This window comes from Mya arenaria, chromosome 1, assembly GCF_026914265.1.
Source record: "Mya arenaria isolate MELC-2E11 chromosome 1, ASM2691426v1".
Taxonomy (NCBI): domain Eukaryota; kingdom Metazoa; phylum Mollusca; class Bivalvia; order Myida; family Myidae; genus Mya; species Mya arenaria.
In genome coordinates, this window is record NC_069122.1 from 55,131,676 (window position 1) to 55,151,869 (window position 20,194).

Here is a 20,194-nt window from a genome sequence, read left to right on the forward strand (position 1 = left end):
ATTTCTTCCCTGGAACTTCCATAATCTGGTTGCCTGTGGAGAAAAGAAATTCCGATTATAAAATGCGTCGTATTTAATTAATAAATTATCAAATATATATCGGACAGTTGAAGCGACGAAGCCTACCATCAATAATGTAAATTAAGTGCGATACTTTCTTTATATACATGTATTGTACAATTCAAAACATGCAAATTGACTTCGAAACGCGAAAAAGTACACGGGGATTTTAACCCCGACATGGTAGTGTATACTTTTGATGAATATATATAAGAATACGATGAATACAAATAAGATTTCCTGCGAGAAACACGGTAACAGTTAACAACATTGGCATCATTACATTTCTAATCACGTGACCTTCTGTAGATTAACAAAATGCGTACTATGTCGGAGAGTGTTATCGTATATACATTAACTCATAGGGGCAGGGACAAGAAGAATAATGAAAAGATGAAAGATGAATGGTTTAAGTATCAAAGCGATGAATTATAACGCTTTCCATCGATACGTTCCCTTATTAATTAATTCTGTAGTAGACAACATTGAACAAAACAGTTCCTTGTGGCCTACTGCACTCGTGATTTTTTCAATAACACGGGATGTGAGTGCAGTGCAATGTTTATTACATAATGTTGTGTAATAGAATTCAAGATTATACTACTAAAGATGTAAGTTGACACTGATATATAAGTTCAATTATTAAAATAGACTAAAAAGTCATTTTAGAATATCGGCTTCTGCTTAATAATGTCTCGAATAAATTGAAAATCGAAACTAGACCAACCGGTTTTCAGAAAAGCCTAAAAGGTCACATATTCAGTAACCCATGTCTTTAAACACTGATGTGTACATGGTACAACCAAACTCAGTAAACATGTGTATACTCATTAGTAATATATATATATTAATGTACGTTATAATAGAAATAATTTCAAGCTTAATGGGAAAGAGGAAGTAAATAATGAAAATTACACTGGGAGATAAACATGATCAGAAATTAGGTCAGGGCTAGTAAGGTAACTCTAAACTGATATTTACCTGTACGGATATAGCTTGTGTTAAAAGTGAAAATGAAATAAGTTTCAATAGAATCGAGACTTTAGTATGGATGTTTAGGCATAAAAATAAAAGATCCTAATACAGGTTTATTAACGAAATATATTTATTATCTGAAAAACAAATCCATAACAAATATGTAAACAACATTTTATCAAATTCTTAAGACATACAGAAATGATTTAAAAATCGAAAAAAATTCTAGCTAGATAAATATTTGGACTTTCATTATGTGGCATGTCAAAGGTAAATAAGTTGTATGCCTTGTTTTCTGTGTATATGAAAAAAAATATGTAAACGGAATTGTGTCATTAAACTTATCTTAGTATGCAAGGAAATAATTCTAAATACCTTTATACCTATGTATATAGTTGTACTAACTCTAAGAAAACTTAAGTAATCTGAAATATTTGCCTTAATCAGCATCAGACTCATGTTTGGAATAAAAAGCCATATAAAAAAAAATAAAAAAAAAACAAAAGTCATCTGAGTAATTTGAACAATCTTATCGATAGATACATGCAGTTGGATTTAGGTTGGTTATGTAGTTGCGATTAGTGTTTTCGGTCATAGCAAATTTATTCTTAATTAAGCGTAACCACCCGCGACCCCCCCCCCCCCCCACTCCCTCCCCCATTTTAATAGCCTACCTACCAGAAAAGAATAAGCAAATAAAACGCGCTGTAGCCCTAATTCAAATACCGAGTTTTATGAGTACTCTCTTAAAATTATGAGTTTAGTTCATTTGTTTCGAGTAATTGACAAACCAGGATGGAAATTGAAAAAATGTCATTTATTCACATTAAATGACGTATATCGTTACAAACGAACAATATACATGGCCTAAACAAAGTTAGCGGTAAAGAAGGTCCCCAAAAAGCCGTACTCCACAATAGAGTAAACAAGAATTGGCCCCAATAGCCGAATTCTACAGTAGAGTTATATAACAATAGGCCCCAATAGCCGTACTCAACAATAGAGTTATATAACAATAGGCCCCAATAGCCGAACTCCACAAAAGAGTAATACAACAGTCAACCCCAACAGTTGTTCACTACAAAAAGAGGTACACTAATATCGGCCCCAAAAGCCTAACTCCGCAAAAAAGAGTTATACAACAATCGGCCAAAATAGCCGAACTATTTATATATACCAGGGCTCTCGCGAAGAGCTGACTTTGGCAAAGTGGTCGTCTAAAATTCCCTAACTTCATCTATATGTCACATCAAGTGACATTGACTTGCCGACAATATTTGCACTTGTAAATCAGTCAATAAGAGAGTATATGGCCATTGTCGAATCCGATATAATGATAGTCAACCAATCAGAATGTACATTGAGAAGACCCTGATCAAACAACACAAGTTTGCCAAAATATGATAGAGAAAGTGACAAAATTATGAAAAATCGTGTCAAGCATGAATTAAGTAAAGCATAATTGATATACATGTAAGTATTGCACAAACAAGCTTACTCATTCTAAACATAGTTGCATTTGAAGCGTACAAAAAATAAATAAAAATAAATAACATGACATATAAACAAAAATATGAGTGGTTGTAGTGAAATCTTCATGATATTTATATTTTGTAATTACAATATAAATATTTCTTGCTTTATGAAGAGTTCACTTACGATATTGTCCTCGATAAGTTACGTTGCCAGAAATTTTGGCAAAATGAAACGCCATTTTGTCAGAACAATTTTCATAGAATATCTCTTGATAATGTTTTAATCAAGGAATGTGACATTCGTACCCTATCCTGATCGTACCAAAATCAGATTGGTCCTTGCACCGAATGAGAAATATGTATGGCAGGAAGTAATTTATGATTGTGAAAGCATTGAATGTAATGAATGATCAGAAACTTTTAAGGTTGACGGAAATCGGTTATAAATGAATGTGCATACTGTGCACTGAACAATTAAATGTAAATTAACAACAACAAAAACAAAAACAATATTGCCATGCTCAAACAAATTAAAATAAATTGTCAAAGTCTCTCTGTGTATGGAGAAATTCGGCAGGAGTTGAGCAATGTACAAAGTTAATGTAGTCTCTAACACCGAATAACAGCTCCTAAGAGTGCCGTGGAATAAAAATTGAGTCCTCTGGCGTTAAAAAGTACACCGTCCAGGCAGATAACGTTGGGGGGGGGGGGGCGGCAGTTGTAGCACTTACTAAAGCCAGTAATGAAAACAGCCCTGAGGTCCATATTTAGTTTTCAGGGCTCGATGGAATAAACATGAACCTCGTTAAATCTCACAACACTAATGTTAATGTTCCTTGTGTCTCATTGAGGAAGTAGCTGTGGAATAAAAAATCCTTGTAGATGGAAGCGGGTTGCCCATAGCGATACCAAGGCAAACATGCACAACACCATTGGGGATCCACTATTCCATTCGCGCTGACCACGCCGTTTTCTCCAATCATCATGATAATATAGAGATAATTTCCTTTCAAAGTTGCAGATAACACTGCAGACTGTGAATCGTCCACTACAAAAGCATCTTCCACCGTACTAGAATCCTCGAGGAGGAAATGATAAAGTCCATTAACGAAGGGATCGTTCAAAATAAGTTCATCCAGTTTCTTTGTTTACATCTGAAACTAATGTTACGTAAACACACATTAAGAACTGAAAAAACATGTTCGTAGCTGGACGAGACTGCCCAAATGCGTATATCCATAAAAGGTTAACAATTAATCAAATGAAATCGATCAAAAAATGAACACTGAAGTCCTTCAATTGGGAATTAACTTGAAAATAAAAAGCTTATGAAAATACTGCGTAATTCAGGTTAGCATAAGTTATCTGTGAAATTATTGCGTTGTGTTATCCGCAAGATAATATGGTTATTATTAGTTCCGTAGTGCTACTTTAATAACATAGACTGAGGTGACATATACATGTCGTATTTTTCGAATCCCGTTAAAAGTACTATCGTATCCCGTCAAAACAAGTTAAAGTCTCGTTTAACGAGGTGCGTATTGTATAAAGGGGTTTTAATAATTATATTTTGTGGTTAGGATTGTGCGGCTGGTAGAATTATAGAACGCTCTCCCCCTCCTCTTTCGGTTTCCCCATCCCTCCCCCACCCCACCCCTACACACGATATACAGTACATTCAACGAGTTAGACTCCCTTTCCATTCCTCCGCGGAGTTTCGCTTTCGTGGCCAACGCTATGAATTTACCGACTGTCCGCATTCCATGAATTTTGAATTTTAGGCCTTCGGAGGGTGATCAATCGACTGACTGAAGTATTCCTCGGAGAGATTAACTCCGGGAAACTCCGAGAAAAGACAGAAATATTTTTTTCTTTTTTTTTAATAAAACTTTTTTCGATTATGATTGCTTTACTTAATTGCTGTTATTTTTGTTTAGATACACTTCTGAGTTAATATTAAGAACCTTTCAAACATTACGTTTTGCATGAAATTAGCTTACCACAAATATGAAGTTGTATATGCCTATGTGTATCAGAATGTGAATTCTGCTCTTGTTGACAATATTTGATTATATCATTACTGAAAAAAGTGCCATTTCATTTTGATATAAAATAACAAAATAACAAAAACATTACACCCGAAATAGTATGTAAAACAAACACTTTGAATAATGGTTTACATTACTGTATGGAACACATTGTATGTTTATGTACGCACATAACAGCTCTTCTTAAATGAACTTTAAGAAGAGAAAGGTAAGGTAATCATAGCATAGCAAAATAATTGTAAAATGTATTTATCATTTATTAAGTACACATATGAAAATAATTTTTCGAAGGTGGTTCACAGTAAAAAAATGAGATTGCATTGACGATTTGATACGCCTACATCACTAACGCGTTGTTACGATTACGATTAACAATGAATAGCAGAAAAGAGTTACTGGTAAATTTGCTGCAGTAATTAGACTATTCAAAATATTTGGAAAAATACACTTCATACCTGGTTAAGCTCCAGAACTTTATCTTCCATTTTGTGTCTGATATGACTTAGGCCCTCTACAAGAAACGCAATGTCGAAAATGCTACACGCCTGCCAAAAGACTTTCAATCGGCCTCCTGTGTTTGGCTCAATTTTTGAGTGTAGAATATACTAAAGCGTATTTTTATGTGTAACTGTTTACCCATCAAATTATTAATTAATGAATGCTGGAACCGGGCATGACTTTCGTATGGCTTCAATATCATAAAATTACTGTGTTGTACTTTTATAAAATAAAGAATAATAATATAGTCCATAATATATAGAGAATAGTTGGCAAGTGTCGTGAATAGGTAAAATAAACCAGGTACTTGGAATTCATCGTATGAGCCATACACGAATCTGATAAATGCTGCATCTGCGCCAGAAAACGTTTGCTGTCAAAGGCACTTCCCTGTTATTCTATGTTATCTGTCCTGTTTGTTGTAAACCTCATCTTCAAAAACTTCATTTTAATCAGCTACATGTTTTAAAGAAAAAAGCAACTTGTAAATAAGATAATGACGCATGTACGTAAAAGGAAATATTTCGGCGAACTTACCAAGCTTAATGTTAAAAGGATGATCATAGACATTTAAATGTACCTAGCATGCTCATTTCTGTGCACATAGTAAAGCAGACTTTAGTTCATCGACAGTGACACGCATTTTGAATCATGTCGCCATTTTTTCCCGACAAATACTACATATATCCTCTCTGTATTTCTTATTGGCCACGTAACCAACTTATCGCAGATTGAAATCACGTGGTACTCTGACCTGATAAAGCAATGTGTGTCAGGACGGGTCCATTAGATTGACATTAGAGGTGGCGTAAGTTAGGGGTTCAACCTTTTGACATTCGCCCACCCTCAAAAACGAAATATAAATGCCTTAAAAGGTTGGGTGGGTGGTTGAAGCTTACTCCCGCAAAAAAACAATTCTAATGCGAATTGCTGCATTTTAAGCGTATATTATGGTTTTGTTCTCCGAAATTGACATATAAGGGATTTTGGACGATTTCAAGGGTATAGCGCACCAGTGCCCTCACACCCTAAACCTGCTAGTGTTTATCAGGTACCCTGTTATCAACGTCGATTTGTTTGCTAGTGACATGATAAAACCCATGACCTTTTTGTACGTTCTTAATCGGATTGAGAACAACCCTTGTTTGCAAATAAACATCCGTTTGTATGTGATGCAATAGTATTAGTTGATTTGTTCATGTATGTAACAATTCCGTTACGACAATTCAAAGAGAGTGTTGTTTTGCTATGGTGACAGTTGGATGCGTTCGAGTTAGCGAAATAGCTATAGAATACAAACCACATTTTCAGTCAATGAAATTGCAGTCAGGCTTAATGTACTTGGCTTAATCATTACGAATTTTAACTTTCGCGGGTGTTTAAAGGTCCGCCTACTGCCACTCATCCGATACACTTCCTGCGTCAGAGTTTGCGTTGAAAATTTGTCAGCCAAGGAGGTTGTATTCGAAGATGGTAATAAATATGACATGAAATAATATTTCAATCATTAAGAAGGGCTCGTTCGCTAGGTTCAACCCAACCAAGTTCCTTATAATAAACTGTTACTTCATGTCATCTTACTTTTGCTTATTTCAGCGTCACCTTTACATATGTATGTGAAGGTAGCGGCCAAGCGGCCAAGCGGCGTGAAGTTAGTGGCCTAGCGACGTGAAGTTAGAGGCCTAGCAGCCTAGCGGCGTGATGTTGGCGGCCTTGCGGCCTATTTTTCCTCTATTTCTCAGCAAATGTGCATGTGTTTTCTTGGAAAACAATGATAAATCAATGTTTTTTATTCATACATTTACATAGCGGCCTTAAATTGTTTTCTATTCAGAGCATTTTATATGTGTTTTCTTCTAAAACGATGATAAATTAACTGTTTTAATGCACAAATTATAAATCTGAAGCGAATATAAACAATTTTCAAACAACGATATATTTACTGTTTTTATGCACAAATTATCACTCTGTAGCGCTTCAGCGGCGTGAAGTTAGCGGCCTAAAATGGTTTCCTATTTCAAAGTATGTATACATGCCAGTTCTTCTAAAATAGTGATTTACAGTGGAACACAGTTAATCCGAAATCGTAGGGACCCAAATATTTATTTCGGAATAGCGATATTTCGGATAAACAATTTTCAGAAAATGACAGCGTTCGCAAATTATAGATGAAGTGAAATACTAAGTCGTGAATATTGCAATGTCGATAACACGTTTAAATTACCAATACGATACGTTTGGTTTGAGTGATCTTTCGTATACAAAAATATTTGTTAATTTTATTGTTTCATAAATGACAAATAATTCGTTATTATACTTCTTTATTCAAGCAACATAAAACATTTAAGACAAAATGACAGCACATGTATGCTTTCGGAACATAGCTGTTGAAAATTCGGTTTTCCATTCGGAACACCTCGGCCATTTTTATCAAAAATAAACTCGGATGTATTTGGACGGTTTACATACGCAAAAAGAGGTACGTTTAAGTCCGCTGCAAGTAGATCGCGTATTATTTTTATGTAGCAGTCAAACTTTATGACTTAACTCTTAGCAATCTTAACTATGCTTGCAATATTATACTTCACTGGCAATCAATTTAACTTACTGGCTTCACGCATACAGCACGACGTATCAGATGTTATCTTGGATTTTCTGAAAATCGCGTATTTTCTGTTTGCGAACCGGGACAAAAACACGTACGCTTCTGTTAGAGCTGTCTTAAGTTTATACATTCAGGCCTGCAGAAGTTTAAACACATCTACACAGTGAATTCAAAATGAAATACTTCATGCAGTTATGGTTCATATGGATATTCAACATTTACCGTAAGTACACGAATAAGATTATTATTACAATGCTAAAATATGTTATTGTATTATGTATAAACATTAGTTGATGATTATATTTATTTATGCACCAGTCAATTGAAACCACGCCCACCCACCCCAGGTCCGGCGGTTTTTGTTGAGTGCTTATCTCAATAACAAAGTATTGGGGTTTTTTTTCAGAAAATAGTGGGCGATATTGCTAAATAAGTTTAAGTCATAAATGTGATAAAAAGCCTCGATACAGAATTAATAAAAGTAAATTGGTATCCAGTGGCGTAGCTTCATACAGGCCTTGTAGGTCTGGACCTACAGCTTTTTTTTGCAAAAAAATAATAAGCAAAAATGCATTAAAACAAAAAGCTACCCAAACACTTTGAACTACTCAAACGTTTGTTTTATTTTAACCAAAGTTTTGTTTTTATTTAAACTACATGTATTGTAGGATGTATTGCTTGATTTTATTGAAATAATTGCAAATAAAATTAAGTGTTTGAAATGCACATAAAAATGTCCCAAAACTCACATAGAACCATCGGGCCTACACGTTAATTAGGCCTAGCTATGCCCCTGGACTATCTGCGTGACACTGGTAATTAAATGCAACTACATGTATAGTCTTTATGTTTAAATTTGATACCTGTTGACGCTTGTTCGGAGGGGAATACAAAGCTATCAGGTTAAAATATCGCCGAGGATTGAAATGAATACAATGCGGTTGTATTTATAAATTCAATCTGAATCAGGTCACTGATAGCGATGGCAGACAGTTAATATCCACTTCTAGCGTACGCATACCGTATAGTAAGTCACTGGTAGAAATGGCAGACCGTTAATAGTCACTTCTAGCGTACACAGACCATATAGTAGTAAGTCAGTTATAGCGATGGCAGACCGTTAATGTCCACTTCTAGCGTACGCATACCGTATAGTAAGTCACTGATAGAAATGGCAGACCGTTAATGGTCACTTCTAGCGTACAATGACCATATAGTAGTAAGTCACTAAAAACGAAGGCCGACCGTTAATGGTCATTCCTAGTGTACTAAGACCGTATAGTAGTAAGTCACTGATAGCGAAGCCGAGCGTTAATGGTCACTTCTAGCGTACGCATATCGTATAGTAGTAAGTCACTTATAGCGAAGGCAGACCGTTAATAGTCACTTCTAGCGTACGCATACCGTATAGTAGTAAGTCACTGATAGCGAAGGCAGACCGTTAATGGTCACTTCTAGCGTACACATACCGTATAGTAGTAAGTCACTGATAGCGAAGGCAGACCGTTAATAGTCACTTCTAGCGTACACATACCGTATAGTAGTAAGTCACTGATAGCGAAGGCAGACCGTTAATGGTCACTTCTAGCGTACGCATACCGTATAGTAGTAAGTCACTTATAGCGAAGGCAGACCGTTAATGGTCACTTCTAGCGTACGCATACCGTATAGTAGTAAGTCACTGATAGCGAAGCCGAGCGTTAATGGTCACTTCTAGCGTACGCATACCGTATAGTAGTAAGTCACTTATAGCGAAGGCAGACCGTTAATGGTCACTTCTAGCGTACACATACCGTATAGTAGTAAGTCACTTATAGCGAAGGCAGACCGTTAATGGTCACTTCTAGCGTACACATACCGTATAGTAGTAAGTCACTTATAGCGAAGGCAGACCGTTAATGGTCACTTCTAGCGTACTCAGACCGTATAGTAGTAAGTCACTTATAGCGAAGGCAGACCGTTAATGGTCACTTCTAGCGTACAATGACCATATAGTAGTAAGTCACTAAAAACGAAGGCCGATCGTTAATGGTCATTTCTAGTGTACTAAGACCGTATAGTAGTAAGTCACTGATAGCGAAGCCGAGCGTTAATGGTCACTTCTAGCGTACGCATATCGTATAGTAGTAAGTCACTGATAGCGAAGGCAGACCGTTAATAGTCACTTCTAGCGTACACATACCGTATAGTAGTAAGTCACTGATAGCGAAGGCAGACCGTTAATGGTCACTTCTAGCGTACACATACCGTATAGTAGTAAGTCACTTATAGCGAAGGCAGACATTAATGGTCAATTCTAGCGTACACATACCGTAAAGTGTTCAGTCACTTATAGCGAAGGCAGACCGTTAATGGTCACTTCTAGCGTACACATACCGTATAGTAGTAAGTCACTGATAGCGAAGGCAGACCGTTAATGGTCACTTCTAGCGTACACATACCGTATAGCAGTAAGTCACTGATAGCGAAGGCAGACCGTTAATGGTCACTTCTGGCGTACACATACCGTATAGCAGTAAGTCACTGATAGCGAAGGCAGACCGTTAATGATCACTTCTAGCGTACACATACCGTATAGTAGTAAGTCACTGATAGCGAAGGCAGACCGTTAATGGTAACTTCTAGCGTACACAGACCGTATAGTAGTAAGTCACTGATAGCGAAGGCAGACCGTTAATGGTCACTTATAGCGTACACATACCGTATAGTAGTAAGTCACTGATAGCGAAGGCAGACCGTTAATGGTCACTTCTAGCGTACACATACCGTATAGTAGTAAGTCACTGATAGCGAAGGCAGACCGTTAATGGTCACTTCTAGCGTACACATACCGTATAGTAGTAAGTCACTTATAGCGAAGGCAGACCGTTAATGGTCACTTCTAGCGTACACATACCGTATAGTAGTAAGTCACTGATAGCGAAGGCAGACCGTTAATGGTCACTTCTAGCGTACGCAAATTCTATTGAAGTAGGTCACTGATAGCGAAGGTAGGCCGTTAACGGACACTTCTAGCATACACAGACTGTGGTTAGTCAGTGATAGCGAAAGCAGACCGTTGATGGTCACTTCTAGCGTACACAGGCTGTATAGTAATAAGTCACTGATATTGAAGACCGACCGTGAATGGACACTTCAAGCGTACACAGAGCATATAGAAGTAAGTCACTGATAGCGTAGGCAGACCTTGAATGGTCCGATTTAGCGTATATAGACCGTATAGCAGTATGTCACTGATAGCGAAGGCAGACCGTTAATGGTCAATTCTAGTGTACACAGACTGTGGTAAGTGCCTGATAGCCTAAGGTCAATAAACGTCATTGTTAACGTAAACAGACCGATAAAAGTCCCTGATAGCGTTAACATACGATAAAAAGTCACTGATAGCGAAAAACACACCGTAAAAGATCATAAAAAGTCACTGATCATGTAAACAGACGATACAAAGTCACTGTTAGAGAAAAGACACAGTAAAAGATCATAAAAAGTCACTGTTTAATAGCGTTAGCAGACCGTAATGTGTCATGTTTCGTGAATACTGATCGTAAAAAGTCACCATTAGATGGAAGACACCGCAAAAATACTGTTAGCCTAATAAGACCGTCAAAATGGTAATATTGTTCATATTTTGAGTTGAATGTTTTTGAAAGTAAACATTTTTATAAATGGATATTGTGATAACCATCATTATGGCTGGCCAAATATTGCGTACATTATATTAACTGGTGGGTTTCTTAGAAAACAAATATGTTCTAATGACATTTAAGTAAACAACTAAACAGTTTACAAACCACATGCACATCTTAAAGACTATATTCATCATGATTTACAATCTTCATCGTTTAACATTGAATATAATAATCAGGAGCTTAGGCCACACTAAATTGATAACTTGTTCATCGGATTTTTTCCAAAAAATAATGGGCCGAGCGAGCGAAATAATAATAAAAATATTTGTTTTGCATTTTACAAAAAAGAGGAGCGGGCGAAGAGCGAACAAATATATATAGTCATTTAACTCACTTTTGCTCACATTTTATTAACTTATTAACTAAACAATGATATTGTAAATAGTAAAAGGATAACATCCAGTGAAAGAATGATAACACTAAAAGATAATTCTATACAAATATTAGTTTTGATATCAAACAAATGCTATTTGAGATCAAGCAAATGTATTTCTTTAAACTATTTCATAAATGAGAGAACTTAAAACCAGTTTTCCAGTTTTTTAAACCTTTTTTATAAGTTATTTTTCAAAATACCCTATGCATGGCTAAGTTAAAGCCTGGACACAAACACCAATGGTCACAGCCACCTGCCTGCCCAATGGAATATCCAAATCTATTTACAAGGTTTTCCACTTTTCCTTAGGAAATCTTGGTTAAAAAAATTCTCTTTTAAAATACATTGTCATATCTCATGCCATGGAAACGACAAGACAAGGTGACTTGAAAAATAACTCACAAAATGAATATAGGCATTTGCAATCAAATATAAACTACAGCTATCATTTTTGTATTCACTACATGATTGGCAGCCATCTAAGTTCTGGAAGAGAATTTACAAAAAACCTACACTGTAATGTAAAGTATTTCAACTGAAAATATGTCACAGAAAATTCCAGCCATCGCCAGATTGATATTAGAACAGTGAATTATTTGAATCTAGAAAAAATATTAAATCTAGAATGCTTAGTCCAAGTTGAGATTGAGATCTTAGATGTCAACGCAGTGGATCGACTCTATACACTATATGGATATGCACGATATACCGCGACAGTACATACACTGGTGTTATATTCTATACCAGTATATACTGTGCACGGTATTCATTCTCAGAGGTGTTGAAGCAGTGCTTCAACACCCCTGTTCTCTATACAATGTATACAGCCAGAGATTTTGAAGATTTACTTTAACTCCTCTGTTATAGTCTATATACATTGTGGAAGCGTGCACTATACTCTATCCATTCTCAGAGGTGTTGAAGCAGTGCTTCAACACCCCTGTTCTCTATGCAATGTATACAGCCAGAGATTTTGAAGATTTACTTCAACTCCTCTGTTATAGTCTATATACATTGTGGAAGCGTGCACTATACTCTATTCATTCTAAGAGATGTTGAAGCAGTGCTTCAACACCTCTGTTCTCTATGCAATGTATACAGCCAGAGATTTTGAAGATTTACTTCAACTTCTCTGTTATAGTCTATATACATTGTGGAAGCGTGCACTATACTCTATTCATTCTTAGAGATGTTGAAGCAGTGCTTCAACACCTCTGTTCTCTATGCAATGTATACAGCCAGAGATTTTGAAGATTTACTTCAACTTCTCTGTTATAGTCTATATACATTGTGGAAGCGTGCACTATACTCTATTCATTCTTAGAGATGTTGAAGCAGTGCTTCAACACCTCTGTTCTCTATGCAATGTATACAGCCAGAGATTTTGAAGATTTACTTCAACTTCTCTGTTATAGTCTATATACATTGTGGTAGCGTGCGCTATACTCTATTCATTCTCAGAGGTGTTGAAGCAGTGCTTCAACACCTCTGTTCTCTATGCAATGTATCAACCAGAGATTTTGAAACTTTTCATCAATTCCTCTGTTATTGTCTATATACATTGTGGTGGCATGCACTATTCTCTATCTGTAAATTTGAGCCTCTGTTATAGTCTATATACATTGTGGTGGCGTGCACTATACTATACTCATTCTCAGAGGTGTTGAAGCAGTGCTACAACACCTCTGTTATCTATTCAATGTATACAAATGGAGATTTTTGAACATTTGGAGAAAACTGCACAAAAATTATTTTGATGAATTTATGTCATATCAGGCAACATATTTAATATACTTAAATCATAGAAGTCTTTCAAAGATGAGGTAAACCGGGACATTCTTGACCTTGATGAAAAAAATGCTACGACTATCCGGCATGACATCAGAAAAAGCGGATAGAAATCTCAATATAGTGATTCGCGGGCTCGGATTTCATGAGGGAGAAAACCTTAACTCTAAAGTCAACACCCTGATACGTAATGTTTTAAAACTTGATAGAATACAAGTTGTGGACACAAATAGGAAACAGTCAAACTCCCCAAATCGACCCGGTCTAGTGATAGCCTCATTTCAGTCTTACGAAGAAATCTCTGCTTTATTTGGTGCTAAAAACTTGCTGAAAAACTCTGATCAATACAGAAATGTATACTTGGATAAAGACCAGTCAGCTGAGCAGAGAGCAATAAATAGCAATTTGAAGACACAAGTTACTGCTCTACAGGATGCTGGGTTTGATGTATCTATCACAGAGTTGAAAGATCAACTGGGACCGGCGACAACAGAGCCAACAAGGACGGGGTTCGCAGGAACAATATATCAGCCCGCAACAACACATATAACAGTCATAGTGCTAGAGACACACGCGATTCTCTTTCAGGTTCAAGATCTTCTGGTAGACAAGACTATCGTCAGTCTTTTTCCGGAAGATTTACTAATAATAAAAACACTCAGTCTTTTGATTCACGTGGAAATTACGATAACTACCAAAACTATGGCATTGACAGATTTGTTTCAGATAACAGATACAACACGCTTAGGTAGGACAGTGGGCATCAACAAGGGTACAGAGGACGCCGCTAGCTTTTGACAGGGATTTGGAATGTGCGGGGATGGACAAGCAACATATCATCTGATAATTTTATTCTTAGACATAATTGTATTAAGCATTTAAACTTTGATGTACTAGGTTTAGCTGAAACACATTTACTTGGATCGGATAAAGTTGTTTTAGATGGTTTTACTTGGTTTGGTAACAATAGAAAGTACATTCATAGAAATGCTAAATCAGGGTCAGGAGGGGTAGGATTTTTAATTAAAAATGAGCTTTTAAATTATTTTGATATCAAAGTCGTTGATGACAGTAATGATGGGATATTATGGCTAGAAATGAAACATAGATTTGATGATTCTGTACTGTACCCATGTGTCTGCTATTTGCCACCTGAAAATTCTTCACGATACTCAGATGTCAATATGTTTTTTGACAATCTGCTACACTCTATCTACCAATATCAAAATTCAGGTCTGATATATATTTGCGGTGACTTTAATAGCCGTTGTGGGGATTCTGAAGATTATATTGCAGGAATTGATAATCTTATTACACGTGATGTAATCGATTTTAAGTCTAACACATATGGTGATCATTTTATACAGTTTCTTATTGACTGTAATATGTGCATGTTAAATGGTCGCAACTTTGTACACAATGATTTTACTTCAATCTCATCTAAAGGTTGTTCAGTTGTAGATTATTGTATATTGAATCATTGCAATTTATCATATTTTAGCAATTTTAATGTAGTCAGTGTGTCCGATTTAATGAAAACTATAGGTATTCAAAATACACTAGCTAGAAATATTCCAGATCACTCTGTTATTGCATGGAATATTGATTTGAATATATGTCAAATGTCTGAATGTACCTCACACACTGCTCCAGGCTATGAAAAGTTTGACCTCAAAAGTATTCCCGATTCTTTTCTTAGTGATAACGACATTTTACATTCGGTTAACAATTTAATCTGTGTTCTTGAGGAGGGTTTGAGATTACAGTCAGATGTTGACACAGCATATGATGGTTGGTGTAATATTGTTAAAAATGAAATGTATAGTAAATTGTCATATAAAACTGTTCAACCTGGTGTATGTAAAAATAATTCTTTTAGAAAGCCTAAACCTTGGTGGAATGATGAATTGAGTGATATGTTTAAACTTGTTCATGCTGCAGAAAAGAAATGGATACAATGCCAAAATAGATTTACAAAAACTTTGTTAAAACATGATTATTGTAGTATTAGGAAACAATTTGATAAAAAGGTTCAAAAATGCAAACGTACACACTGGCACAAAACACAGAGTGATTTGCTTTCTGATTTAGGAGATGATCAAAAAGAGTTCTGGAAAAAGATTGGTAAAATTGGCATTGTATCAGATCGTAATAATTCAATACCAATGCATGTTGTACTTGAGGATGGAAGTGTATCTGATGATGTTAAAACTGTACTTATAAAATGGCAAAAAGATTTCAGTAAGTTACTAAACGTTGAACATGATGTACACATGAATGAAACGAATATGATTTTTTTTTTGATGTTGGTATAAGTATTAATGAAATTGTCAAAGCTGTTGGGAATGCTAAGCGATGTAAAGCAGCAGGTGTTGACTGTATACCATCCGAAACTCTGAAAAATGAAACTGCTATTATAGTTCTACATAGTCTTTTTAAAGTATGTTTTCATACTGGAATAATACCGAAGCTTTGGTCCAGAAGTATTATAAACCCGATTCCTAAATCTAGTTGTAAAAATCCAAATGACCCCCTCTCCTATAGAGGCATTACACTAGCTCCTAGTATGTACAAAATGTATACCAGCATATTGAATGAACGTATTGTAAAATGGGCTGATGAAAATGATCAAATTGCTGATGAGCAAAACGGCTTCCGAAAGAAACGAAGTACAATAGATCATATCTCGAGTTTGACAAATCTTGTTGACACAAGAAAGAAAAATAAGCAATCTACTTTTGTGCTTTTATTGATTTTAGTAAAGCGTTCGACTCGGTCAACAGAAATTTGCTTTGGAAAAAATTGGAAAATATTAGCATGACAACCAAAATGCTCTCAGCAGTGAAATCCCTGTATCACGATATTTCATCCTGTGTCCGAATCAATGGCCACTATACAGAATGGTTTAGCATAAATACTGGCCTGCGACAGGGCTGCTCTTTGTCAACAGTACTTTTCAGTTTATACTTAAATGACTTGACATTAATGCTTAAAAGTTTGGGAAAAGGTATAGAAATAGGCAATGAAAAATTGTGTATACTACTATATGCAGATGACATTGTTCTTATAGCAGAGAATGCAAATGACTTGCAAGCCATGTTATCAACTTTAAATTCTTGGTGCAATTCAAACGATATGAATGTTAACACTATGAAGAGCAATGCTGTACATTTTAGACCAAATTCAGTGAAACGTTCTGACTATGTTTTTAAATGTGGTACATTCACTATAGAATATTCAGACAGATATGTATATCTTGGTGTAACACTCACAGAACGTATAGACTTTAATACAACCGCTAAAATTGTTGCCCAAAGTGCTGGTCGTGCCTTGGGACTTCTCATCGCTAAGTTTAAAAACAATGGTGGTTTTCCATTTGACGTGTATTCAAAGCTCTATTACTCCTGTGTAGTGCCTATAATAACATATGGGGCTGCTGTTTGGGGAACAAGGTCTTTTTCATGTATAAATGCAATACATCACAGAGCAATGAGGTTTTTCCTAGGCACAGGCAAATATACCCCTAATGCTGCAGTTTATGGAGATATGGGTTGGAAACCAATCATTGTTGATCAATGGAAATCAGTCTGTAATCATTGGAATAGATGTCTTAGATATGATGTATCAAGAATTAACAAGAAAGTATTTGATTGGGCTACAGTAAAAGGAAATCATAGATGTAGAAATTGGGCATTTGCTGTAAAGGATAAAATGTTGTCTCTGAATCTGAATTCATATCTCCAGCTACCATTTTCATATAGTAAACTTGTTTCAGATCTGACAGATGCAATGTTTAAAAAACATGTTGAGTTATGGAAGAATGATGTGAATATAAATTTTAGAAAACTTAGAACATATAAATTGTATAAGCACTCATATGAAACTGAACTGTTTTGTAAATTGAGTTTTTCTTTTCCACACAGATCTGCTCTAGCTAAGTTTAGATGCGGGGTTGCACACCTGAGTATTGAAACAGGTCGTTATCAGAATATTCCAGAAATGGAAAGGGTATGCCCCTTCTGTACTGATGTTGTCGAGTCTGAAAAACTTGTTATTCTACATTGTCCAACATACAATGAGCATAGAAAGTTACTCATTGATAAATGTAAAACGTTAGTTTCAAACTATGATAGTTTAAATGATGATGATAAGTTCATACTTATATTCACCCATCCAGATTTAACTAGAACATTAGCCAAAACCTGTCATGAGATTTTAACCGTTAGAAACAATATGTTGTATAGCAAAAATATGTAAGCTAGTCAGTTCTGAATATGTATACAGTTATCATGATAGTCATATTTATGATGCCTGAGTACTTATTATTCAGCTCTTTATTAGTATTTTAATAATATCAGATGTTTTAAAAATGAAACATGTCTTTGTATTTTATAATTTTCAACCTTTTTATATAATGGTAGGATGAGTCAGTTAATCAGTTCGCTCCTAACCTAGTTAGAGGTGATACATGGTTTATTACAATATTTCTTACCAGAGCTTATTTAAAGCACCAAAGATGCAGCTGTTACATTTTATGTTCTTCTCGCTTTAAAGACTTCTTTTAGACACCTAGTGTCACGATTAAATGACTCAACCTACTTTTTAGTGTATTATTGTGTCTAAGTATACAATGATATATAATGTATTCATATGGGTTGTTTGAAGCAGTTTGCACACTGTGAAATGTTATGTAAAAGTTTTATAGTCTCTTGTAATTCTATAATAGAATGGCCGCATACATATCCTGTTTTGTACATACTATGTTTTAACTGATTTGAATATATGTGGATGACTTTAATAAATAAATAAATAATAGAACAGTTACATGGCGCAAAAAAATGATTTTTGGGGTAAAATGTTGGAAAAATTAAATGAAAAGACAATTTATGGATTTTGCCAATAACTCTGCCTTATTTTGCAATAAAAACCCCAGAACTACTGCAGCTAATATATAACATTTAACATTATTATATATAAAAAATATAGAAACAGTTTTTTTTTTTAATATGATTTTCGGGGTAAAATGTATGAAAAATTAAATGGAATTGAGAATTTCTGGAATTTGCCAATAACTTTTTCAAATATTGCAATAGAATGACCAGAATTACTGTATTTCATAAATATTACAGTTTAATATATCAAAAGTAAAGAAACCATGTAATTTTGTGAAATGTGAATTTCGGGGAAAATGTTTGAAAAATTAAATAAAAATGAGAATTTCTGAAATTGCAAATTATTAGCACAAATTTTGCAATACAATGACCAGAAATTTTACTGTATTCAATAGATACTATAATACAGTATAACAAACCTAAAGTGTAGAAACCATGTATTGTGTAAAGTGTGATTTGGGGGGTAAAATAAAATTAAATAAAAATCGACACACAGCAGTTATCAAACAACACAAATAAACAAAAATCATTTATGTGCATTTTTTCTGAAATTGTCTCCTTAATTTTTGAAGCTCTGCATCAATTCCTCTGTCAAATCAATTAACCTTGTTCTCTGTATTCATTTATGATGATCCCCTTTTAGTTAATAAATCTTTTGAAATCATTGAAAATTGACCTTTTTCTCTGTCACCTGTATGTCGATGAATTTTATAATGCAGATATTTGCCAGACTCGCTAAATTCATAACAAACCAAAAGCCCAAGGCACTTTTTCACGAATATAATGCGACAGTCACTTGAGTGAGGAGCCTTGCCCAGCAACGTCTACATTTTTAAATTGTCATAGCCTAAAATTGTCATTTCCCGACATGCCAACATTTACACATATCCAACATGATAACCCAAACTAAGGTCTCCCTAGGCTAAATACGTTTCCAGCTAGACACTAGAATTGGACCTACAATATCGAAGATGTCCATAAAAGCCAATTCACATAACAGGACAGGAGACCAGGACAACCAAAAGACATGGTTGTCTATGTTATAAACAAACAAGACTATGCATTTACCATAACTGTATCTATTTTGAACATGAACAGAACATAAGTAAATTTAATCCTAAGAATCTGATGTCAATAATCCCGTACATGTATGTATATCTATGTCCATCAATATGATAAGAAATAGAAGTTTCTTCTAAAACATACACAGAAACAGCTATTGTTCATATAAACCATAACATAATGTGTCTTATAATAATGTCAACAATGGCTGTCTTTGGACAGCACGCTCAATTAAATGAGGCTTTGTCTTAAAAATGAATACAATAATGGTGTAATATGTGCCTGTCGAAAGCAAAAAAAAGAGTCAAATTAAAAAGTTAACAAGAAATGCTGCAATGCAACAAGAACTTTATTGTGAGATTCAGTTTTAAATGTATTAAAACTGAAGTTATTCAGTACCAAGCATTTTTCTATTTTTAGTTACAGTGACCATGACCCTAGGGGCCCAAATCATATATAAAAATGAATGGAAATTTTGCCTTTAGACAGTTACTAAATGGTAAATAATATTTGACAGTTACCTATGATCATCTACATTTTAACTTTAAAAAGGTTTCCTTGACATTAAACAATCATTTGTTTTTATAAACAAAAAATTAACAAAACAATGTGGCGAACAGATCAAGAATCTAGGTTTCAGAAGTGACATTTCTAGAGGCTTACCATGTGCTCCAATATGTATGGAATTTAATGACCATGGTTTCATTGAATTTATACTGTCATATA

The 20,194-nt window shown here is 35.0% G+C and overlaps 1 protein-coding gene across 1 annotated transcript in view; it reads left to right on the forward strand.

The window, feature by feature from the left end:
• The first annotated feature begins 7,596 nt into the window (after positions 1-7,596).
• The window catches only part of LOC128228823 (uncharacterized), a 43,915-nt gene continuing 31,317 nt past the window's right edge, over positions 7,597-20,194 (forward strand). Inside the window, exon 1 of the mRNA XM_052940329.1 lies at positions 7,597-7,884. Within this exon, the coding sequence (XP_052796289.1) occupies positions 7,836-7,884 (49 nt within the window). The 5' untranslated portion in view covers positions 7,597-7,835. The remainder of the gene's footprint in view (positions 7,885-20,194) is intronic.